The sequence below is a fragment of the Varanus komodoensis genome, unplaced genomic scaffold (assembly GCF_004798865.1).
Source record: "Varanus komodoensis strain SLA01 unplaced genomic scaffold, ASM479886v1 scaffold38, whole genome shotgun sequence".
Classification (NCBI taxonomy): domain Eukaryota; kingdom Metazoa; phylum Chordata; class Lepidosauria; order Squamata; family Varanidae; genus Varanus; species Varanus komodoensis.
In genome coordinates this window covers 6,159,269-6,184,918 of record NW_025335909.1, presented here as the reverse complement: position 1 = coordinate 6,184,918, position 25,650 = coordinate 6,159,269, and the positions used below count along the sequence as shown (strand labels likewise).

The following is a 25,650-nucleotide window of genomic DNA, read 5'->3' as shown; positions in this document are numbered from 1 at the left end:
CCTGGCAGAGGCTCTCTCAACTCTCTGTACCACCGGCAGAGAGTTAAGTCCTGAGCTTCCACTTATGTACTTCTGGTGCGACACGCTGGGGAGCCGCCACCTCGATTCCATGCAACGACCCCTAGAAAGCGCAAGTATCTTGCAAGAGCAGTAAAGGAATGGAAGGCACAAGGCCAAGAATCTCAAACTGCTGAGGCACACTCAACAGAATGAGTATCTGGAGCTTTATTTCCGGGGGGGGGGGGGGGGGGTTGGGGGGGCACAAGATTGTCTGGAACTGAACTAGCAGCCCCTTTGCCTCCCAGTTCCTGCAGGTGTGGCAACTCTGAAGTTACTCAATCACTAGAGATTATTATTATTATTATTATTATTATTATTATTATTATTATTATTATAACATTTCTATGCCGCCCCTTGCCGAAACCTCGGGGCGGCTTACAACATGATAAAATACATTGAAATACACGAGATGGACGTAATCAGCCTGGTCATCACTAAATGTTTAGCACTTCAGCTCCCATCATCCCTGACCATTGCCCAGGCAGGCTGAGGCTAAAAGGAGTTGTAGTCCAAAATACCTGGACAGCAGCTGGTTCCCTACCCCTAGGCTTGAGAAATGCACTCTGCACTTGCCTAGGGGCACTCCCACTTCAAGGCCTGGGCTTGAGCTGTGGGAACTGAGCTCCTACTCCAGAACTCCGGCATGAAGGGAAGCATCTAATCCCGCGGTCCTCGGTGGACGAACACACACAGCATGGGAGGCCACAGCTGGAGCCACCCAGTGGCCAGCTTCTGCATCGCCACGCCGAAAACTCCCCGACTGCAACTGCAGGCTGGCCACACATGGGCACAGGGAATGCGTCATCAGCAGAGGCAGAGAGCTAGAAGGGGAAGTGTGAACGCCAGCATCATCAAATCGGCTCTGAGTGAAAGGGCTTAAAATGTGCCGAGTTCAAGGAAGGACGGTTTTGGGGAAATGCACTGCTCTCTGGAGAGCGATGTAAAAGTTAGAAGTGGCTTTTGTTCCAAAACACCCCCCCCATCCCACAGGTTTTATCACAGCCTCAAAAAAAGCAGCACTGCCCATCAAAAGGGGTTTTTCATCATTGCAAAACATCTGCACCAAAGAGCAGTCTGGGCATCACAGGCAAAGCCCAGCGCCAAAAAAGCAAAACCAACCCGGAGCAAGCGAGCAAGCTGAACACTAAAAATGGAGCAGCTTCACAGGGATATCAGAGGCTGAACTGCACTGGGCCAGACCCTGGCTGACCTAGCCCAGCATGCAGGGCTTGGGGCACACGTCTTCCCAGCTCTACCAGGAGATGCTCCAGACTGCTGCATCACCACTTGACCGCAAACCCTTCCAGCTCTCCCGATTTTGGAAAATTTATGCTTTCGCCCAACAACTAAAACAGTGGGCAACTTTTTTTTTTTAACGGCAGCATTGTTTTGTGGGCTGCCACTCAGCCCGCCAGATCTTATCTGCACGGTGAGTAATTTCACTGGGACTTAAAGTGTGAGTCACCATCACTAGTTCAGGGCTGATAAATATAAGATTTATGATCTGCCTTCTGTCTTTATTTTGAGAGAGAGAGAGAGAGAGAGAGAGAGAGAGAGAGAGAGAGAGAGAGCGCGCGCGCGCGCGCAGCAGAACTAGTGACTAGGACTGGTCATAAGAAAGACATTTCTGCTGTCTTTGGGCTATTGTTTTTGATGATTTGATACCATTATAAAGGCATTAATTGTGGCTTATGTTTTGTCATAGTCTTGGAAAGAACTGAAACCTGAAAGGCTGCATACTCATTGCTCTCAATAACGATAAAAGAGGACCCATGTCCATCTGCAACACAGTGCTAAGATGACGAAATGCAGGCAATTGAAGCAACTGAAGCTTGGCGTGTGTACTACAGGGACCCAGAGCTGTGCACCTTGGGGTTATTTTGTTTTGAAAATGCATTAATTAATTTTAATTATTTTAAATATGCCCATGTGGATGAAGCCTGCAGTAGCATCTTCTGACACTAGGAGCAGGCATTTCCACCAGCCTGCAACTTTGCTTTCCACGCTGTTTGAAGCCAGGAAAGACTGGAGATCTTACCGAAACTGAGTTGACAGACCCCCCTCTCAGGGTACTCTAGGAATTGACCACGGTACGTGATGCAGCCGGAGGTCTGCTTGAAGACTTTGCTGTATCAATTCAGGCCCAATCCAATTTGGGCAAAATCAGGATAATTTGCTAGAAATAAAGCCATCCTAGCAGTTCAAATACTCAAGACCAGCCCCCAAATCGAGACAAGTTTTAAACTGAATTTCCTCCCTTTTTGCTGATTCCCAATTGCTAAATTAAGTCCTTCTGCTACTCCTGAAGGATGCTCTAGCTAGGTCTTTGGAAAAACTCCAGAAGAAAATAGTTCCGTAAATTCAAAGCACTTTCAATCTTGGATTCTGGACCTGTTTTGGACTATGTCTTGCATCGCCCCGACCACGGGCGATCCTGACTGAGGCTGATGGGAGTCAGAAGCCAAAACATGTTTGTAAGCCGCCCCAAGGCTCATGTGATGGGGCGGCATATAAGCTGTCGAAATGAAATGAAATGAAATGAAATAAACATTCAGAACAGTTGAGGAAAAATAGTTTGGGTAGGCAAAATTGCAGCAGAAACATTTGGCAGTATTTTCCACTCAGAAATTATAATGTATCCAAAATCTGCCAAAACTGAAGCAGAAGAACACCTCAAAGTTGTTTTTCAAGATGGCAGCCACCTCATATTTTAGAGGCCGATATAATTTCTCCTTAAACTTTTATTTCTCCTTAAATTTATTTCTTTTCTGTAAAATATTCTAAGAAATGTGCAGGACCGGCAAGATGGAATTATATTGTACATAATAACCATATTATCTGCAATAATAGGTTTGTCCATCCTACAGCACCAAGACCACGGAACCTACACATCTGAAACTTGTCGAGCATACTACGAGTATCGTAGGAGTATATGCCTCATGGTTATTTTGCACTTCCAAATGAATTAACTGAAGCTTGCACCTGCATCTCATAAAGACACGGAATATGCTTCAGAACAGCAGAACTGCAAATATTTAACTGATATTTTGCCGTCCTGCCATTACAGAACTCAAAGTGACATATGTGGAGTTCCCAAAAGGCCTCTTATTCAGGTACTGACCAGCCCTAGTTCTGCGTAGCCTTGGAGTTTCACAGAGTTTCCCTGCTACTATAAAAAAGTATCTTTTGTCCACAGAGCAGACAGTAAATGAGACGTCTTCAAGCTGGTGTCTTCCAGGTATGCTGGACCAAAACTCTGGGAGTTGTAATCCAACACACCTGCAAGGTACCAGCTTGCAGAAGTTTGCTATATACTTTTTGCTAGTAAACTCATTCAGAAAGTTTTCTTACTCGAAGCCACGCATACCCAGACAAGGAATTCTTCTTGCAGAAAACAGTACACTGTAATGGAGACTTCGAGCTTTTAAAACATGGCTTAATTTACCTGCCGAGAGCGTCACATGGTGCTGGGCAACCAGCACATCAGAACAGCCCCTGTGGGTAGATTAAGCCACACTGGGCTGTGGAAGCCAAGTCATGAAAAGTAAAACATGAAGCCACTAAAGAGACTTTGAAAAACCTGGGAGAATTTCTTTTAAATGCCTGGCACCAAAAAGTCAACAAAGTAGGCACCAGGCAGAACTCTCTAGGGAGATAGTTTCAAAACGGGGGCACCAGCACCAAAAAGGCCCTGTCATAAGCACGCCATAAAAAATTAAGGACGTGAGAACGGCCGCTGTCTCAAGCATTCTGTTCACACGGTAGCCGAGTGGGTGCTCAGGGGAAACCCACAAGGAGGGGATAAGGGCAGAAGCACCTAGCTGGATCACGTTTGGAAATCGCCATCCAATTCGGGCTGCAGATTTCAGATTTCCTAGGCAAATGGATGTCTGACACCACCTCCTTAGATCTGTGCAACAGGAGGGTAGGGCATGGGAAAGACGTGAACCCGAAGCTGGAAGGGATCATTCCGAGGCTGCAAGCCCTCTGCTGAAAGCAGACGACAACTGTCTGCAAAGCCTTCTGTGACCAAAGACGTGAGCACCCCCTTCATTTGTGGCCAGCGAGACAGCCTGGAAAAATGGCACTGTACAGCCATGGAACAAATGAAATGAATCGCAGGAATCTGCAGAACTCTGCAGTCTCTGCTCGTAACTCCTTTGCCATCCCAAGAGGCTTTTGCTTCCCACACCCCCGGTAGAAATTTGCTTTCAAGAAGTGCTCCTAAAATGTTCAATTATTTAAGCAGCTAGTCAAATTACCCCCTGGAGAAGGTTTCTAGAACACAGAGTCCCTGCAAATCAGGACAGTGTGTGACTCAGTGCGTTGCCTTTTAATCTTCCACGGGTGCCGTGCGTGGGGTGCAGCGCTGCAGCCGGTTCGGAGACCCCACTGAGGGACGGGGTTCGCCGGACTGGCCCTGGGGAGGCCAGCTGTGTCTGCACAGCTGGCAGCTCTTCAGGAGTCCTTCAGGCAGGAGACACCCAGAGCTGAACCCGCAACTCTTTGCATGTGAAGCAGGGTTCTTCCACCCAGCTGGAGCTTTCCCCTAACCTCCATCCACCCCACATGTTCATAAAGTAGGGGGGCAACCTGCAGGCCTTCTGCAGCACCACTGGCTATTTCTCCCCCGCACACACACACTTGTTGTGATAGTGAGAACAAAACAGCTGCCATTTTGCTGCTGAAATCTGGCAGTAGAGAAGAGGTGAAGGGGGTGGCGTTGGAACCTCACCTCAACTTAGGGTCCATGTATTTGGCTTCATACGGCAGAGGACAAGCAACATAGAAACAGAACGAGTCAGGAGGGGCCTCCCGGGCCATCTAGTCTGACCCCCGGCTCCAGCCGGCTCTGCTCACGACATGCCCACCATGTGCATGTCCAGCCTATCCTTGAATGCCCTCACCGATGAGGCCTCAACCCCCTCCCGTGGAGGCCCATCCCATACCCTGGGGGTCCTAACCGTCAGGAAGTGCTTCCTGGCATCTAAAGTTGCCTCTGGCCCAAATCCCATGGGGAGAGGTTGAACGGACGTCCACGCCGAGGATGGGATCGCTTCCTGCGCCACGCCTGAGCTGCCGGGCAGGCTGGATGATGCATGCAGCTCAGTCCTCGACCCCTGATGCCACTCCCTGCACTGGCACAGGCCACCCCATGTGGCCACCTCTGCCTGATGGCAGGGCTGGGCCGGCGTTGCACAAACTGCAGCGGGTGGCGATGCAGGGCATTGTCTTTTGGGAAGTATCACTAAGGCTGTGGGCCTCTCTCTCCAAGACAGCTCTATAGTTCTGTAACAGACAGACAATGACGTGGGCTACAGTGCAAAGACATCTAGGGCAGAATAAATGCGCTTGTCCTGGGGATGCCACAATGCTTCTTACTGTTTCTTCTTGCAACAGACTAACTCAGCTACCCTTTGGCAATAAACATAGATATTTTAAGCTAGCTAGTTAGGGCAGCTCTCCAACAGTTGCTTGAGGAAGTGTTGGCTTCATCGTGGCTGTTTAATATTGCTCATTTGACACACTGCATTGTTTATTTCTTTGTCATAATGGTTTCTCTCCCCACCCCCAGAATGTAAACGTCCTTGTAGGTTTACTGGACCAAATGGCAAATGAAGTGGAGAGCGGGCAGGGTGACTCTCGTACCCACAAAATCCATGCACAGCCTGAAAACGACACCTTTCCAAAACGATGCAGGCCCTTAAGGCTGCAAGCCTTCACACACTTACTAGCGAGCAAGCCTCGCCTAATGCAGAGCAATTTACCCCAGAGCAAACACACAGGGGACTGCACTGCCTTTCATCCACTGCCCCGGGGACTGTCAGAGGGGGTTAGGCTTTTGCAAGTCAAGAGAGAAGAGAAAAGGAACCAACAGTTATTCTGAGAAAAAGAGGGAGGTATTTTTCCTGGAATTCGTCCAGCCACCCTTCCAAAGAGGCGGCCGCTGAACCATGCTCTGGATTCTATTTATAGCCCCTCTCAGCCGGGCTCTGCTGTGTCTCAGAATATAACATAAGCATTTCCATTCAGGATCAGGCTTTCTCGCATGGATGGAGACGAGCAAACATTTAGGAGAGGCCAGGAACACAAACAAGCAGAGCATTTTGCTGGAATTGCAGCTCCTCTCTGAGGGGCCGTGCTCTGCATCGCTGAATCCAGGCTTGAGATAGAAGGACTCGGCAACAGCCTTTTCAGCCAGCCTTGGGCTTTAGCTGAGCAGTAACCATCTTCTGGATTCTGCTGGGTTTAAGTACAAACACCCGTACGCCAGCCTAGACCAGACAGCCGTGGGCGTGAGTGTCTTCCATCTTATGTCAGAAAGTAGCACAAAACACAGTAAGCGAAATGCACCTGATGCAAGAGGCCATCTTCCCTAGGCAGCTGCCAGCTACTCCCTGCCAAGGGCAAAGCCACAAGCAATCTGCTGAGAAAGGGCAGATCCACACAGTTCCGGAAATAAACAAGGTGCTCCTAGGGGTGGAGAGCCAATTATCAAATCTACGTGATGTGGCCAGAGAGCTGGACGAGGGCGGGAGTAGAGAACCGGCTGCCCTCCGGATATCCTGGACCACCTAATCCGCTGACTACTGGCCCTGCCGGCTGACGGGAGCTGTGCTCCAAAACACCTGGAGAGCCCCAGTATACTTAGCCTCGGACCAGAGAGGCCCAGCTTCACACCTCCATCAGCCTGTGCTACCTGACAAGGCTGTTGTGAGGATGAAATGGCTCTCAGCTCAGCAACAAGAGAGGGGATCCCTATGGGATGCTTAGCAGGATGTACTGGGAAACAGCTGGGCAGGTCTGGCCTGCGGGCTTGGGGAGCCTCACCTCTGCTTTAGAGGACTCCTGGGGGGGGCACCCAGAAAATAAACTCAGTTTCTACAGTGTCTGGTGAACATGGCTGGATGGAGTCACTGGGGCGGTGGGTGTGCGCTTGGGTGGCCTCCGGGGGATGGTGGAGGACCGCTCCGGAGCGCCTGGAGGAATGTTGTCCGTGGGGTCGCGAAGGGTCGGGCACGACTTCGCGAGTAACAACAACGGCCTGGGTCTGTCATGATTGATACACATCTAGGCGGCCCTCAGTCCTAGAGGAGATCAACCCTGATTGCTCTTTAGAAGGTCAGGTACTAAAGCTGAAGCTCAAATGCTTTGGCCACCTAACGAGAAGGAAGGGCTCCCTGGAGAAGGCCCTGATGCTGGGAAGGATGAAGGCACAAGGAGAAGGGGGCGGCGGAGGAGGAGGTTGCTGGACGGGGTCACTGGAGAGGTGGGAGTGGGGTTGGGTGAGCTCCAGGGGATGGTGGAGGTCAGGAGAACCTGCAGGAATGTTGTCTATGGGGTCACGGGAGTCAGGCCTGACTTTGCGAATGAACAACCACCACCACCGCAACAGGCAGCCCCAGCAAGTGCTTCCTTCATGTAGAAAAGCAAGCAATGCCCCCCACATCTGGCTCCAGCCTCAATTCGTATCCCGCTTCCCTCCCTTGAAAGCTAGAAATATGCTGGACCAGAACCTCCGTCACGCAGGGGAGCCGCAGTCCGATGCACCTGAAGAGCTCCAGTGTGGAGAATATTGTGCTACATTACCCATTAGCAAGACAGAACTGAAAACAGGCTTTCTTTTTATCTGCAGTGGCAAGGAAGACGACGGCTGGGCGTCCCACCCAGCAGATCCGATTTCTTCACCGTGCAGGCGGAGGACGAACCACCAAGTTCGCAAATGACTAACCAAAGAGGAAACGGGTTAGCGGGGATGGCTCTGAAGGCCGTCGCCAAGACTTCCTGTGCAAAGAGCAATGGAAGGACTCGTTTCACTTCCTCTCTAGAATGTGCTTTTATAGCCATCAGAGTTTCCTCCCAGAGGAGCTTCTGAAAGTGAAGTGCCTATATTTTGGTAATGCAACACCAGAGACCTAATAGGAACAGAAGAGAAGGAAAACAAAAACATTCTCCTCACTCGCTCTACCTGAAAGTGTTTTTATTAGCAACTCTAAATATATTTTACAATCACGCCTTACTCAATCTGGATGTTCCTACTAGTTTATTGATCAAATTAGCCTTAAAAAGCCCTTTCGATCAGCCAAGCTGAGCACTTCGCTCCCCCCGCTACCAAATGCCATCTCTGAGGCCATCAGAGGAGAGGAAAAGGCAACCTCAGCGTGGTTTTTAGATCGAGCCTCCGCAGCCTAGTGAATGTGGTAACAGCAAAGCCAGTCTGGCATTGCTTTTTGCCTCCTCTCTTTCAATCCCATTTGCTTTTGCATCATGTCTTTAGCAGGTAAGCCTGTAAGAGCAAGGATCTGTCTTGTTCGTTAATTCATATTAGCAAGTGTGTGACGCCTCCATCTACGTACCTAACAGAAAACTCCACTGAACTTTCAAGAATTTATCTCTGAGTAGATATAGAACCATAGAATAGAAGAGTTGGAAGGGGCCGTGAAGGCCATCCAGTCTACCCCCTGCTGTTGCAGGACACCAAGTCACATCATCCCACTCAGAGGGCCGTCCAGGTTCTTTTTGAGTGTCTCCAGGGTGGGAGAGCCCCCCACCTCTCCAGGCAGCTGGTTCCACTGTCCTATTGCTCTGACAGCGAGGAAGCTCTTCCTGATGTCCAGCCTGAATCTGGGGCCTACACTCTGACATCAGCAAGAAGAGATCTTGACCTTCCTCTTTGTGTCAGCCCCTGAAGTACTTATAGAGGGATACCATGTCTCCTCTCAGGCTTGTCTTTTTGAAGCTGAACATGCCCAGTTCTCACAGTCTTTCCTCATAGGGCAGTATTTCCAAACCCTGGGCCATTTTTGTTGTCCCCCACTGGACCCTTTCTAATTTATCTGCATCTTTCCTAAATCTTGGTGCCCAGAAATGGACAAAGTATTCCAGGTGAGGTCTGACTATTAAGGAGTAAAAAGAAACTACTACTTCTTGTGATTTGGAAGTAATACTTCTGTTAATGCATCCCAAAATAGCATTTGCTCTTTTGGCGGCTGTTCAGAATTGTGCTGTTAACTGGCTGATCCATTTAAAAGCTGTATGACGGCTCAGTTCAAATTCTACCGCAAAACCCTGGTATCTCAGGCACAACCCCACTAGCACCAGGCCTAAACTGGAACTAGGCATGTGATTCAGCCCTGCCCAACATGGCATCCTCCAGACGGATTAGATGGATTTCCCATAATTTCCTGGGAATAGGGGAAGCTACAACGCTGCAACTACACCCTTTCCCGTGTCTATCTCTGCCTTTGCCCCTCCACCAACTTCTTGGTGTCTTCCCAATCTCAAATTATTATTATTATTATTATTATTATTATTATTATTACATTTCTATGCCGCCCCTTGCCGAATTCTAAGCTCCTCACAAACACAGAATTTGTAAAACACAAAGATGGACTAGACAAATAAATGCCCACATTAAAACTTATATAGTGAATGGACTAAAATTCTTTAGCCAAGTTAAATGATTTGTCTGCACTGCCCAAATTCCTGATACTCCCATCAGACAGAAAACAGGAGGGCTTACTCACGCGCAGGAAATACGAAATTGCCTTAGACTGAATCAGAGTCTTGGCCCGTGTGGTCCAGTACTGCCAACACTGACGGGCAGCAGCAGTGGCTCTCCAGAGTTTTCCCAAGCCCAGTTTGGAGATGCTGGGGATCAAGCACAAGGCCTTCTTCACGGGAGGCAGGTGCCCCATAACTGATCCAAGGCCCCTCCTCTCATCATGTACCTTTTGAACCCACCTGCTTAGCAACACAACTCAGGACGGAAATGCCACGCAAATAAGAGACCACTCGCTTTTTGGGAGGCGGGACCAGGGAAAGGACATGGATGACGGGGCTCACAACCAAAGCAGGACTGTGCAAGTCTGGCTAAGTTGTAGGATCTGCAACACAATTCTCCTTGTTTATATATGGGCACCCTCCTTTTTTCTCTGAAACCCACCAACCAGCCAACCTGGAGTCTCCCTGGACGGCCCCCAAACAGCCTGATCTATGAAAACACTGTAATCACAAGCACCAGAAGACGGGTGTCCCTTGCAGTGGACGCAGCACAGAAGACGGCGGAGGTGGATCCTCCTTGGGCGCCATTCCCCTGGGCCAACGCTTCCGGGGAAGCCCGACTGTTTCCTGGGCGGCAGGCAGATCGCAGCCTTGCTTGCGTGGCTCCCCATCCGGCTGTGCTCCTCAGCCAGCCTCGTCCTCCTTAAATCCCCCTTCTTATCTTCGGTCCCGCCTGACAGCTTCAAGGGGCCTTGTCTCGGCACAGAGCACACACTGCATGCAGAAAGCCCGACCGACACTCAACCCGCACGACAACACGCTTAAAATGGCTCTCGGGCACAGCAGGTGCCGGGATTAAAAAGCCTTAGAGGCTCTAACCGGAAAAGCTTAAAGCAGGTGGAGCCAACCCAGCCCCCTCCAGATGTTTTAGATGGCAATTCCCATCATCCCCAAGCGGTCTGGGGCTGATGGGAACCGCAGCACGCGACACCTGGGGGAATAGGTGCTCTCTTGAGCCCTCCTGCCTTAGAGAGCGGCTAGCAAGCGAAGTGGACGGTGAGCCAATGGCAGCCTCACCCGCTCCAGCGCGAGCCTCCGGCCTCATCTGCAATCTCTCTAAGCTGGAGCCACGCATCCGGACAAGGCCCTCTGTCCCAGATCCACACCAGCACCAATCCTGCTGGGGCTCAGTCTCCGCCTGCTCTGTTGCCGGCAGCTGAGCCCAGATGTTATGCAAGACGAAGGTCTGGGGACTGGACCTCTCTCTCTCTCCTGCCTCCAAAACTGGCAGACTTCCTGCAAGACAGAAAGTTCCCGATCTTGCCACAAATGCAGCGATTTTCTATTAAGCTTCCCATAAAATATTGTGTGTGCGTGTGAGCACACACCTGCGTGCACACACGTGTGTGCGTGGGCATGCATGCGGGCTGCAAGGTTTGCCTGTAAGAAGAATTCAAAGCGACACGTCACAGCCATTATTTTCAAAGGCTTGGAGAGGGAAAAGATTTGCTTCAAGCTTCCATTTTTTCAGCATAATGCCGCGTGTATTTATAGACAGCCAGCTATGCCCTTTTGGAGATACAAGTGCTGAGACAGAAAGCAAATTAAAATTTAATCTTATTGATTTCTACAGACAAAGTCCCAAGAGCCAAATAGACATCGCTGCCTCCTTCCACTGGCTGCACCACATCACATTAAGTTTTTTTCAAAGAGCAGCTCCGCTGCCACCAGCCGTGCACTCCCAGCCCAGTGCCCCCCACGGAACGGAGACGGGGGAGAAAGGGAGGCTTCCGGGGCCCAGAAACGTGGGACGCCGCGGCTTAATTGCTCGTTTCAACAGAGAATCTTGCCTTTTCTTGACACTGAAAGGGAAAACACTGCAGTGCATGTCCTTGCATGAACTCTCCCTCTCCAGCAAGAGAGAGCCAGCCAGCCAGCCAGCCAGCCAGCGAGAGCGTGCGTGCTGAAGAGGAAAAGACAGAGGAGGGGAGGGAGGGAGAGCAATGATGAGGTCAACTCTCAAAAAGGAAGCTGACAGCTCTTTGCTCAAAGGCTCAATTGCATCTGAGAACTGCCGCAGTCGCTGGGGAGGGATGAAAAACCAGCCCGTCTCCAGGGAAATACTTCTTGTCTTCGCAAGGCCCTGACAATCCTAGCAGAACGGAGTCCTGCTTCCAACTAGCTGGAGGCGGCGAGCAGAAAGACAAGCCAGACACGCTAGGTGGGCTGGCAGAGGAGGGGGGACGCGGCACCGGGGCGAGGGCGGGGGCAATGGCGGGGGGAGCTCGGCAGGCCGCACTGGCCGCACCCCGAGTCTTCCGCCTCCGTGCCCACTTGTGCATAGTGATGGGCAACGGCATCCCAGCGGAGCTTGCTTCCCGGGGGCATACTCTGCCCCCGGCCGTTCAGGGCTCCGAGGGGGAACGCTCAGACCTTGCAGTGGGCTCCAGCAAGAGCTGGAAGGTAATGCAGCTTGTGACGCCCCGGGACCACACGCCCGAGTCCGTCCCGGGTGGTAACCCAGCGGCTCTGCGTGGGCCCAACTGGCACTTCTGAGCCATCTCCGCACCCACGACACACGGACAACATGCTGCACGCAACAGTTCAGTAAACAGACCGAGCAGTTCCAAATCGTGGCTAGCGGCCTCTGGGCTCTTCCTGAGAAAGGGGAAAAATTCCCCCATTGAGCTCAGACGGATGGTCTCCTTTCCTAGGAGATCGTTTCCCACCGACGGACGGTTCTGCACATGCTGAACAGCAAAGGGTGCCTCTCCAGGACCGGCGTTTGGAACCACAAAGTGATGTGTGACGTCATACTTCACCACATTACGCACCTCTTTCTGACTGCCTTTCTGTGGCCTGCCTGGGTGATCGGGTCATGTGATCGTTACTCGCCAATCACCAGGATGTGGACGAAAGTAGCCGGACCCTTTCCTGTGGTCCTTCTCCCGGGGGAGCCAGAGCCGCTGCGGTGAGGAGGGGAGTGTCCTGGAAACCAACTCACCGAACGCACGGACACCACACTGCTTTGAAGCAGACTTTGAAGCCTGCGATCGATTCTGAATGCAATAATGAATTCATAGCATATTGATCCATGCTCGCTACAAACATTAGCATTACAAATGGAGGCATTTCCCCAGTAAACTGACCAATCACAACATTTGGCAGTCTTGCTATTTATGTATTTAAAATATATCTGCCCCTGTTTGCCACATGCATTGGGCAAATTCCATTTAAAACACCTAACTGGGAGGTTGCCTCTGAACATGGAAAGGGGTCCTTGGCCAAGAGGGTCTGCGACCCCAAGGTCACACGCCTGCTTGGCATGCAAAAGCTCTCAGATTTAATCCCTGGTATCCTGAGGCAAAGCTCTGGGACTGACACTAACCCAACGGCACACAACTTGGCCACCTCCAGATGTTTCGAATGACAACTCCCAAAAGCCCCAGCCCAGATGCCAACAGTCAGCAATTCTTGGTACGGCAGTTTGACACAGCTGGCAGCCCCAACTCCGTGGGCTGCGATCCTGGAGAGCCACGCCAGACAAGGTGGCGTAGACAACAGCAGACACACCTCAAAACAAGGCGGCCTCCTGTGCTTCTACGCAATTGCCAGGTCTGCTTTTCACAATTTCCCAGGTTAGCAAGAAGGACTCTTGTGTTCCCCAGCAGAGGACAAATTCCAGAGGCCGACAGCAGGGAAAAGCAGCGGCTTCCCTGCAAATATTCCAGGAACTAGAAGGGTCACGGGTCAAGATTTCCACGAGGGGAGAAGAAAGAGGGAGCAAAGCCAACGGCAATCGGCATCATTTGCTCCTCCCTCGGGGCTAGCCAAATCGGGAGAAAACTATGTAAGACTGTAAACGCTGCCAAATAAAGTAGCTTGCATACCAGAAATCCGGCGGAGTTGCTTCTTTTGGATCACTGAGACCCACTAGAGAACCCAGCAGAAGCCAGGGCTGCCCGGACACAGTGTCCCTACCCAGGGCTCCTCCGCCTTCAGGCATTAATCGTTCCGAGACTCACCCGATTCTCATCATAGATGATCTGGACAAGGCTGCGGTGCTTGGACTCAATCGGCGGAGGAGAGATGGGCCTCTCGGGTTCAAGCGGTTTGGCTGCTTCCTCCTCCAGCTGTTGCTGTGAAATGTGGAGGAGAAAAGACGAGTGAGTTCTGAGGACTCATTCCCGGAGTCTGCCCAAAATCTTCCTCAGACACAGTGACTTACACATGAACAACGCGTATTTTATTCCTACACATGAGCGATGTCCTAACATCCCCGAAAACCACAAACTGGGCTGGCTCATATATACCCATTCTCCCAAGACAATATCCCAGTTGGTTTTGAAACATTTTTTCCCTTCATATTTGGGGCTGGGAAGGGAAGGGAAGGCAAGGGAAGGCAAGGGAAGGCTACTGGTCCATATCATTTTGTAGAAAAGTTGAAAGTAGAACAGGAATTCCGCATCATCTCAGAAGATAGTTTGCCATATAGATGGAGCTCTATGACATTTCTAAAGCAATTAAACCTGGAATTCTGGCCAGCAATTACAGGCAAGCTCATTTTTTGAGCAGGAAGGGATCAAGTCAAAATTGTTACGTCCCAACAGGGCTACTGGTGAAAGCTGATTTAAAGAGGTTGACTCCAGCCAGACTTCTCCACGCTCTAGCCACACACGGAACAACTAAAGCGATGATTATGGTCCGGCTGAAATGTGACTCTTAAGCTTTAGTTACTAGCAGGTAGACGCTTTAAGCTAAAATGCGCCAGCACTTTGGAGAGGCTGACCCTACTCACCATCAGCACGTGATCCCTGAAAGTGTCTTCACAATTTCATTTGGCCCCCTCCCTGGAAGAGCACCCCCCAGTCCCCTACTAAGACCTAGTTCCGGGCTCGGGTGCCAGCCCAAGAGTTAAGACTTGGTTAAGCCTAAAGGTTTCCCTGTAAATATTCTGTTGCCACTTCTGGAACGAAATCAATAAATTTGTTCCTGAGTAGCAGGTGGCCTTCTGTTTTGCAACCAATAAAAGCAACAGCCACATTCTATCCCCCCCCCCCAAAAACGTTCTGTGTGTCCTTCCCCGAGAAGTAGCCTCTCAGCAATAGAGATGTCTCCCCAGCACCCCCCCCCCGCCCCAACCAGCAAAGCCTGACCTCAGTGGATCCGGTCAAGCTAATAGTCTGTGTAAGGATTTGCAGAAAAATGTAAAAGGCAAACAGAAAACGGACATAAAAATAGGTCGATGCTGTCAGACAACAGTAGTTTTTACGATGAAGGATGGGGAAAAAGAAAGAGAAAAGCCAATAGGAAAGAAAAGGGAAGAAGAGGCCAAGCTTGTGACCTTTATGGTCAGAATGAGCGACGGCACTTCTAACTTTTCATCCAACATCCTCCCTATGACATGCACAGACCCCCTGCTGCGACCGCTCAGGAGGAGGCAACGCTGGGATCCCCCACCCACCCGCTGCCCGCTTGCCATCTCACTGGAAAGTCTCTAGAAGGTCAATTTCCAAAAGGGGCACGGGCCCGAGCTGCAGCTGAACACACGCCAGAGGACATGGCTCCGCTCCGTCCAATGCTCCAAAGGAAGCATTTGGAGAACGGCCTCCTTGGCAGGAGGCGGGGGTTGCAGGCAGCCATGCTCAAAGGAAGGCCTTGAGGGTCCCAGTCCCAAGCTCCCGGGAGGTTGTGACTTGAGCTGCAAAGCAGGGAAACGGGCAGAAGGACCACCCTGTTCACCAGGCATGGCCAGACGGCCGGGTCGCTCACATCCCCATCCAGCGGGCCCAACGCAGGAGTCGCGGTGGTCCACCTCACAGGGGTGCTTTGGACAACGGCTGATAATGAGGTTGATGGGAGCTGGAGGCTCCCTTTATGCTCCCCACGATGCCGGCCTTCTCCTGAAAATCGCCCGGGCAGCTTCCAGATTCAAAAAGGAAGGCCTCCATACCCGACGCAGCTGCATGCAACACGGAGATTAACGTGCAAGCACATTTCTGTGTGTGCTAAAGACAAGACACATTGCACACACGGGACCCCGCGGAGTTAATGAACAGGGCCATGGACACTGGCCTGAGCAAGCCCACAGATTTAGGTACGGCTTAATGTCCACAAAAGAAGGCGATGCCCAAATGGGGGGGGGGGGGTTGCCCAGGGGAGAAGAGAGGAGATGTTTGAGGCCATCTGCGTTAGCTGAGCTGAAAAACGTTTGCACTGGATACCACCCTTCCATGCTGTAAACTGCAGCAGGCTTTTGTTTCCACTCCCATTCCTCACTCTCTCTGAGGGTGCTGTTTTTGGAAGTCTTGCACAGCCTAAAAGATCTAATCCATTATTTCCTGGATGCGTCACAAAGAGAGAAAGAAAGAAAATCCTTTCAAACATAAGGCTCAGATAGAAGAATGCATTTCCATTGTTACTGAGAAAGAATGAGTGTATATTTTGTAAATATTGGTCAGTAATTGAAAACCTGTGGAAATCCAGGTTTGAACAAAAACTCCTTCGCACTTTAAATATTTCCTCTTCTGACTAAAACACTGTTGTCCAAAAAGCTTCCTGTCAAGGGCATGCGTGCTTGCGTGAGAATGAGAGACAGAGAGAGAGAGAATGGGAGAGATCAGATAAGTCAGTGTGGTGTAGAGATGTCTCTTACATTTTGGACCACAAAACCCCATGCTTGGCTCCATACTCTGAAATGAAGCTCGCTGGACTGCCTTGGGCAAGGCATTTTCCCTCGCCCCTTCCTACCATACAGGTTTTCGAAGGATAAAATGAGGAGGACAAGGAGAATGTACGGAACGTGTGGGTGTTCCTGGACTCCCTGGAGGAATAGTAGAACATAATCGGTATATGGGCTTTCTCTGCAGTGGCGCCCAACTTATGGAACGCGCTCCCCAGAGAGGTCTGCCTGGCACTGTCGTTATTTGTTTTTCGGCGTCAGGCCAAGACCTTTTTATTTAAACATTATTTTAACGGTTGATTTTATTTATTGATTTTAAGTCTGTTGCCAGGATGTCTCCAGTATTTATGTATTTTGTATAGAAGTATTTATTTATGTATTGGAAGCCGCCCCAAGGCTTATGCAAATGGGGCAGCATGCAAGTTGACCAAACAAACAAACAAATAAATGGACAAAACCCCATTTCTCAACGCTCTGTCACAGCCTAGAATGACCAAGAAAACAGTCTATGAGGATGGATGAGCTGATAGGGACCTGCTTGTTACTGTGGGAAGAAATATTAGCTTCCACTCAGGAATGCTTCCAAATGCATCCTTAAACTTTATCACAAATGTAAGCAAATGGCTGCCAACGGCTTGCATTAAAGCCCTGCACTTGCGGGAAACCAAGCAGCCTGATCTTAAACACTGGGACTTCGAGAGACTCTCTCAAGAGGATGAAGAGCTCGGCACATGCCGGCATGCCATGCCTCTGCTGAAACGCCTCTCCCCTCTTGCACTGGAGAAGTGGCCGTCCAGGCTCGACACGAACCACTGGTTTCACTCTGAGTGAAAGTCTGAAGCGGGAACTTTCGCTCTCGCTCAGTGTACGCTCGGCCAATGTGTTGCGCATGCTTCTTAAGATGTGTCAGCATGGTTACGAGAGAGTGGTGACATGCGGAGCGCAAAAAAACAGTGGGGAGCAGACTAGGAAAAGGCTGCATTTTTCTAGACATCGGGGGGAAATTTAGAGAGAATTTCCCCCAATTTCCCAAGTTTTTTTCCCACTTTCCCCCAAACCTTCCCATCTCTAATGGTTACTAGCCATACAGACATGAAGTAAAACTTTTACAAAGGGTTTCTACTATTTACTGGTCCACAGAAGAGTCGGCAGCAAAGTATAAATACAGCATCCCTCTCCTCAAATTCCCATTGCCATCCCCCCAGATGTAATTCCAGATGTTGCAGCCACTCCACCAGGCCTGGCAGAGCAACGAGTTCTCAAATCTCTCCTCTTTCCACCCCCGTAAGTCCTTTCAATGCTGTCAGAACAGACAGAAACAAAAAACAGGTGTCTGGGATTAATTACCCTTGCTCTGGTTGGGAGCAGGGAAAGATTCTATGACATGCAGAGAACACAGCCCGGCTTTTCTTGTGGCGAGGCATCTGCTGCCTAAAAAGTAACCTACGTTTGGGGAAATTGTTACCTTGAAAACCGGGCTCTGCCACACACTCTCAGGCTCACTGGCTGTGCCGAAAGGGCAAGCGTGAGACTCTCCTGCTCTCCCAGACATCCTTCTGCATCTGCTAGCTCCTCTTCACTGCCCATGGGAAGCCGCCGGGGCCCCACTGGTTGCTTTGCTCCAGGGTGGCTGCTTCCTCACAGTGGGATCCCAGCCAGTCAGGGAACCTGCTGTGACCAGGACCCTACTGAGTTGCCAAATACCCTAACAGGGCAACCATCACTCAGGGCAAACGAAGCCAATTCGGAGTGAGGGCAATGATTTCTGAATCTCATCCGTCTTACTCTGCTCGGGCAGGGAAGAACAGGGCACCCCTCAAGCAAGGCGAGGAAGGGCATGCAGCTGTCACTGCCTGCTCACTGCCCCTTGTCCGTCACACTTTACTGGTAACATGAATGACAATTTTGGGGCTGCATGCAGGACATTCCCATGTTGTTTGCGTGCAAAGTGAAGTCAGATGGTGCCGTCTGGCTTTGCCCTGTTCATACAGCTGACACTGGCTCCCATCTGTGGCTGGTTGAATGCGGAACTGAGCCAGGCTGAAATGACAAAACCTGAATGGCAGAGACAGAACTCGAGAGGCAACTTCAGTGCCCAGGGGAGGAGTTACCTGTTTCTTTCTCAGTTTGACGATCTGCTGTTCCACCATGGTGATCTCACGATCAACCCGGTCCATGTTCTGGATCAGCTCCTCTTTGGACAGCCTGGATGGTAACAGATCCAGTTCAGAGTCAGGATGGGCAGGGCTAACCGGAGAAACTGGCTCAAGCTTTCCAGTTATGCCTCGATCCTGAGAAGTAGAGAGAGAGAGACAAAAGACACATTGAGAGCAGGATCTTGTCTGGCCGCTGCAGATCTCAACCAGGCGCCCCCAAGAACGGCCTTCTCCCACCTCCAGGCATTTTGGACAACATATCCAGCGTTCCTGACCACTGGCCAACGTGGTCAAGGCAGATGGAATTTGACATCCAAAACATCTGGAACCTAGGAAGACCCTCGGTCCACCTAGCCGACCACTGGCAAGGCTGACTGGCAGCAGGCCTCCAAGATTTCAGGCTTGATTCCTCCCTAGACCTATCTGAAGAAGCCACCAGGGACCACCTGGACAGGAAGCATCTGCTCCTCCTCTGAGCAGCAGCCCCCACATCTCGCTGGGGAATGCCATTCCAGAGGTTCCATGGAATTCCGGAGTTCACCGCCTCAACATGGTAGCCAAACGCTTTGGTTTGGCAAACCCAGTCCCAGGGTCCCTTCCCAGGCTTTCGACGGGCTGCACACATTTATGCATGTCATAAGCCATCCAGAGACGCAAGTAATTGGACGGCATGCAAATCTTATAAATAAATAAATAAATAAATAAATACACAGTAGTAGCCAGGATTCACTGCTGCAAACTCTTCCGTCCTTTGGGGCCTTCTCGGCTCTTCCTCCCAGACAGACGGCTCCATTTAAAACTTCAAACCACTGCAAAGCCACAAGGCCGTTGCTGAAGCAGAGAGGCCCCCATCCAAGCTGGCTCCCTGAATGACCAGCGGCCTGCCCAGCCCGAGACAAGGCAGCCATTGTCTGGTGGTGCCAACTGACGTTCCCCCACTGCCGTCCAGGAGGTCTCCTTCCGCTTTTCAGGTAACTGGACTCTCCAGGCTGCCTGGAGCTCTCCAGCAGGTGGGCTATTCCACAACTCCAGCAAGCTCCCTCCCTCTGGCACACCCATTCAGCCCCGTCAAACGGTTTCTCAGCCCAAGTTCAACTCTCCGTGTGGATGAGACCTTGTATGCGACACTCAGTTTACAAGCCAGAGTGAACTGTTGGCGCCTTGGGAAGCAAAACACGAACGAACGAGTGAGCGAGCGAACGAACCTTTAGAGATGGAAGAGATTTACCTTGTAACCTCAGATACCTTGCAGGTGAACCCTCCAGTTTGGCAGCTATGTGAAACAAATCAGGCCAATGGCCACAGGAATAAAACCTCTGGCAAAAGTATGTCCGCAGAAGCTGTTGCGTGACCAAAGATCTAAGGATACCTGTGCGCACCCGTGGCTGGGGCGCATGGACAGGAGGGTGTGGAGGCACTCGGGCGCTGTTTGTGGGCAGCTGGGGCGGCCAGTGGGTGATCCAGGATGCTGGACTAGAGGAACCCTTGGCCTGATCCTGCTCGACCCCTCCTATGCTCTTATGACATGCCCCAGGGGCTAGGTGTCCTCCGGACCATTCTGGCGGGCCGCCGGCTACGTGGGCCTTGTCACCCGAGACTCGAGCGACTGGTGGTGCTCAGGATTGCATGTGCCTGGGGGCGTGAGAGGGTGGGAAACAATAACTTCTGAACAATGCTCTGGTGGCCATTTATGCACTTCCCCTCCATGGCTGGGTACTTATTCCCAGTTTTAGGATTACAGGAATAATTATGTGATTAGTGAAGAAGCAAGGTGGGAGCCAGAAGCAAAGCGGGATATTCATAAAACTGCCTTGAGCAGCCAGCAGCTGTTGCAGCGGACAATTACGGAGAGAGAAGGGCAAGAGCCACGCTAGCTGGAGAGGGAAGCCGCTTCCTCTCGTGCAAGCACACGCTGCTTTGCTGGGGTGGTGCCAAAGGGCATGTGCCATGAGGATGCTGGCACTGTTTATTTATTGGCTGGAGCGCTGCCCTGTTCTGATCTTCCAACGAACTTTTACCAACTTGAAACCATCCAAACTGGCGGCCATCACTACACCGGGGAGAGTGAATTCCACAGTTTCATTATGCACTGCAGGAAGGACTTCCGTGCGTTTGTAATTGTCCTCAAGTACCCAGGAGAATCCCACTGGATCAGCCCAGGGATCTGGCGAGTGTAGCATCTCACTATCAAAACAGCACTGAAAGGTTCAAGTTGAACTGGAGACTATGGAAGAGGAACAGGGCAAGACTGGGAGAAAAGGAGGAGGAGAGACTTTTTTTGGGCGGGGGGGGTTAGAAGAAAGGAGGAAATGCAATTGGATAGCTATGGGGAGCTGAGGAAGAACTTCCTGATGCACCCACAAGGGCAGCCGAAGAAGAACGGAGGATCTGGGAGGGTTCCCATTGAACAGGAATGATTTAGTGTTGGGATCTTCCTGAGCAGGTTCCACACAGGCACACAGAGCCCGTGTGTGTCCAGCACAGAAACCCTGAAGAAGAAACCAAGCCCGACCCTTTCTCCAGTTCCTTGTTGTTTCCTACCAAATTCTGGAAACAAACTTCCAACTTTCCTCCCCTCCCAGAACAACCCCAAGCGCCCCGGCCCAGATTTAACACTGCACAGAATGGATCTACACACACACAAGAAAAATAATTCAGGGAGGAGAACTCTAAGCTGGCTTCTCCACTGAAATGATGCTCCCTTCAACCCCCACAAGTGCACATGCACACACGAATCTGAGCTGCCTGCAATATACATGGGTGGAGCTGCAATTGTGGAGCAGCATCTGTGATGCAGAGGCCACCAAGAAGAACTTCACTTTATGGGTCGTTATCGGGGCTGGGACAGGCAGGGGGGTGCGTAACCCCTTCTTTCTCTGCCACAGCCCTGGTGAAGAATAGCTCCCCAGAACCTGCAGTTCCCCTCTGTCACACTGGCTGGGCGTGTCTGCACCATGCCTCCTCCTCTAGGGTCTCTCACACCCGCATGGTGCCGAATACTCCAGCGGATAGACGAGGAGTTTCACATGCAAGGGGCCCTGAGCCCCAGAAGGTGCTGGCAGGGAGATCTCCCCCACCATCACCAGCAAGGGCCTGGGGAACAGGTCCAGGAGCAGAGAAGCCTCACTGTTTTTCAGCACCCAGCGCGAGGCGAGCCAGGGCCTGCCTGGATCCACCGTCCTCGGCTTCTGCAGGCTTGGCTTCCTCTCTCACACCTCTGTGGCTGGCAGGTTTCTCTCTGAGGTGAGGTGAGATGAGGGGGACGTTTGCTGCCAAGTCCTACATATGCTCCTGCAGAGGTGACACATGCCTTCACCAAGGCTGCGCTCCACCCGTGGGGCCGCGCGGCGCGTTTCACACCGCACATGCATGTGGGAGAGGAGCTGTTGCTCAAGTTGCATAACCGAAGGAACGAGGCAAGGAGCCACCCGAACGGCCGGGACACAAGGCCAGCTTTAAGGAAGGAGCAGGTGCCGTCTTTTTATTAAAAAAATTGGAATAGAAGCTTGCAGCATCATCTCTCTAACATGGCAACCTATCCACAAGATCCCTTTGCGGCTTTTCTTCCGTGCACGAAAGGAAACTGCTGAAACTCGGGGGCAGAGCATGTCGAAGGCACACACAATGTGTCGGCTTCAGAGGCATCTAGGCAGGACTGGGAAAGATTTCCGCCTGGGAACCAGGAGAGCACCTGTCACCCAACTGGCATCCCTCGGATGTGATGGACTGCAAGTCCCATCACTGTTAGTCATTCAATGGCAGGAAGTGTAGTCCACCGATTTAGCCTGGTGTAAGGCAGCTTCCTGTGTCCTTACATTTCCCAACATTCTGCCGTTATAATAAAGTCAGTGCTTGTCTGTGTCTGTTAGTTGTTCATTCCAGCTAAAAATAACTTTGTGATCTCTTAAGTGGCTTGGATTCGGTTAAAGACGGTATACGAAATATATCAACCAGCATTAAAAAACCTTTTTGATAGATCAAAGCACACAGCCTCCTATCCTCCCGCATGGGCACGAGAGTCCCATTTCTACCGGTTACCTAAGTGGGACATTCTGGAGAAGGAGAACGCATCCTGGATTGCTTCCCCTCCTCTCTCCCAGGGCTTGGCCGGGTCCCACAGGGCTCCTCTCCTGCATTTATCACATCCTGAGAGAATGTGCGAGAGAAATGCACCAGCAGCCCCCCAAAAGTTGCCCACACTTGATGCAGCACGTTTATGGTAAGGCAAATTCTCCAGGATCCTGATTTGCCATTCTGTGCAAAGGGGGCCATTAAATCTGTTAGCCTTTAAGGCTGCATTCAGAGTGTGTGTACCTGTACAGCATCTGTTATCTAACGAACAAACAGGTGCCATCTCACTGGAATAGTCCACCCGTAAGCCTTTGTCCTTGTTTTTCTTTATGGAGAGCTGGGGAAAAGCAGAAAGGAAAAGAGCTATTCTGAGCCTAGCTCCTCTCCTATAATCTCATTTATGGGAAGAAATGAGGGTGGGAGAAGCCCCCCAGTGCCCTTTTCGCCACTGCGTTATCAAAGAAAGGAAATGAGATTTCTAAAGCTCACATTCAAAGCAAAGACTGCAATGGGGGAAGGGAATTTCCACTTGAGATGCACTTGAGCCAACAGCTTTTGAAATGGAAATGTCGCTCTTTGGAAGCACTCAAATTTCAGGAGGGACTGGGGCTGGCTGGCTGCGGGGGGGGGGGGGGTCACTGGAGCTGTTTGAAGGCTGGCTCCCAGGTGACCACAGAGGTGGGGGAAGCAAGGAGAGATTTGCCAAGCCATTAATCAGCATCAGCGAAGGGTCCCAATACTGAGGGCATCACCGTGGACTGACTGACGGGCTGGTGAACGCAGGCCGCTTTTCTTCAGTCAATTCCACAAATGAGATGGTTTGTCCCCGCCCAGGGCACCCCCTTCATTCCACAGCTGTGCCCGTCAAGGACCCAATTACGTTATGAACTTGGTCCAGATGAGCAAGTGCTCCCAAGGGGCAAAGAAGCTGCATCCCATCTTCACCCCAAGTGCTTGCACGGGCCCCGAAGTGCAACAGTGGAGAAGCCCTTAAGAAGACGAGCAGAGAAGAATAAGGTTCTTCCCCATTACAGAAGAATTCGCTTTAAGACTAATCGAGTTATCATTATTTCTCTCTGACTTAACGTAAGATTTGTGTCTTCCAATTAGTGCTAATGATGGAAGCAAATAACAGTTACCATTCCTATTTCGGAAGGAAGGGCATCATCAGGGAAGTGCCATGGGCCCAAGCTTTGGTATAGATGCACAATCCGACAGGTTCTGTCTCTGGCACCTCCAACAGCAAGAGCTGGAAAGTCCTAGTTTGCCATCTGGTGAGGCCGCTGCAAGTCCAAAACCTCCCCGAGATCTGCCTTCTGCTCATCCCTCGCAGAGACAATACCAGGCTGGAAAGCTGAAGCCTCTGACCAGGTGCAAGGTTGCTTCCTAGACTGAGCTCCGGCTGCTTGAAGCAGCTGTTGGCACAACCCGCAGGTCCTCCTTGCGCCTGACATTCTCTCAGCTCAAGGGCTGCATTCAGTTTCAGGGACGCTCTTGAGAGCCACATTCCAAAAGCTGCCAGAGGCAAAAGGAGCAAAGGGAACTGGGCCAAGGCCACCTGCAGAGGAGAATGGGACCTCAGGTGGCCCAAAGTTAGCCCACCAGGCCTGAATTCTGTATCTCTGAACTAAATCAGTGCAGTCTACATATCACCTCCTCTACCCCATCTTAAAAATGGCGGAGGGGAACGTACGTCCAGATGTATCTCCCCCTCCCCGACTGCCCCACACAGTCTTTCATTCATAATAATTTAAATAACCATAAGTGCAATAACTGTACGCTTTCGCTCTGCTGCGCCCTGTCTCCATCACGCTCCCTTTCCCTTGCTATGCTCTTATGTCATTTCCTAGACCGTAAGTCCCTTTTAGCACAAACCTCTTCAGCCTGTCATTCCATGAACTTTTAACCTTGTCTTTGTATAACCGCCTGCACAAAATCTGAGGAAGCCTATAGCCTCCCCAGTAAAACGGCCTACTTGCTCTTAAATTAAATATTTACTTTTCATAGATACCTCTGACTCAACCATGCTTTTAAATGAAGCCTATTCCACACAGTCTGCACTTAAATGTCAGAGGAAAATCATTTTCAATACCAGTGGAGACAATAAACAGTGTCACAATGACATGTTAAGGATATTTGTCTCATTTGTTAAGTTTTACATAAAATGATGTTTTCATTTTTGCATATGAAATCCCCATGTTTTCTAAAATTTTAATATCTGCTACTTTGCATTTCCTGCATTTGCATTTCCTGCCTTTCCCCCAAAGAACAACTGCCTCCTGCTTTCCCTTTTGCCTCCACAACAAACCGGAGAGGCAGGCTGGGCTAAGAGTCCGTGACATCCCCAAAGCCAACCTGAGAACTGCATGGCAGAGCGTGGACCAGCCTGGGCCTTCCCAGTCCAAAACCAGCACCCTAACCACAAAACCACACTGGTTTAACTGATCTTTGTAACAGCGATTCCCTTGCACAACAAACCGACTTCTATCTTATTTGCTTCTTACACGAGGCTCCCAGCAGCCTTCCGTTGATGCAGAGCGGCCGCATCTAAACACAGTTACGCTTTTGCAAAGATCATCCTGTGCACCCTGCTTTATACCCCCCAAAAAAGACAACACCAGGGTGCGTAAGAAGCATGCAGGTAAAGCCCGCGGGACGGCGACTAAGCGATGGTGCTCCTCCTTGGTCCTAGGCCACCTCAGCAGCCGCTCTCTGCCTTTAGGGTGCACTTAACTCTCTGGCTTACAGAAATTGTACCACTGCCTTGCTATTCACGTAGGTAAGTGAAGCTTTCTCACCAGGATGAGCCGGCTGGTGGAAGAAGAGAAGAGAGCTGACTCTTCCTCCAATCACAAGAGGTGGAATGTATGAAGTTAAGGGATTCTCTTTCACCCAAAGAAGATCTGGTGAAATGTCACCTTGTAATGTTGATGGAAGAGAACGGAAAGGTCTAATTATGTAAATGATGAGACAGGTTTGCTAAGAAGAGGCAGTCAGCCTTAAGGAGAGACTGGGGGGAGGGGGGGGGGAAGCACCTTCCTACCAGTGCATCAGCAGCAGTCATATAGCAGTAGCGAGAAGCAAAAATCGACAGACAAGGAGCAGAAAATGCTGGCGTGCCATTTCTCAAAACTGCTTCCGAGACGGTGACAGGTAAAACACAGCAACAGATTTCCC

At 50.8% G+C, this 25,650-nt stretch overlaps 1 protein-coding gene across 2 annotated transcripts in view; it reads right to left on the bottom strand.

The window, feature by feature from the left end:
- Window positions 1-25,650, bottom strand: part of NCOR2 (nuclear receptor corepressor 2) — a 268,387-nt gene that overhangs the window by 147,018 nt on the left and 95,719 nt on the right. For both annotated transcript variants that reach the window (XM_044440471.1, XM_044440470.1), the window contains exons 5-6: window positions 18,358-18,537; window positions 13,590-13,703 (exon numbers count right to left, since the gene is read on the bottom strand). In XM_044440471.1, coding sequence (XP_044296406.1) covers window positions 13,590-13,703; window positions 18,358-18,537 — 294 coding nt within the window. The remainder of the gene's footprint in view (window positions 1-13,589; window positions 13,704-18,357; window positions 18,538-25,650) is intronic.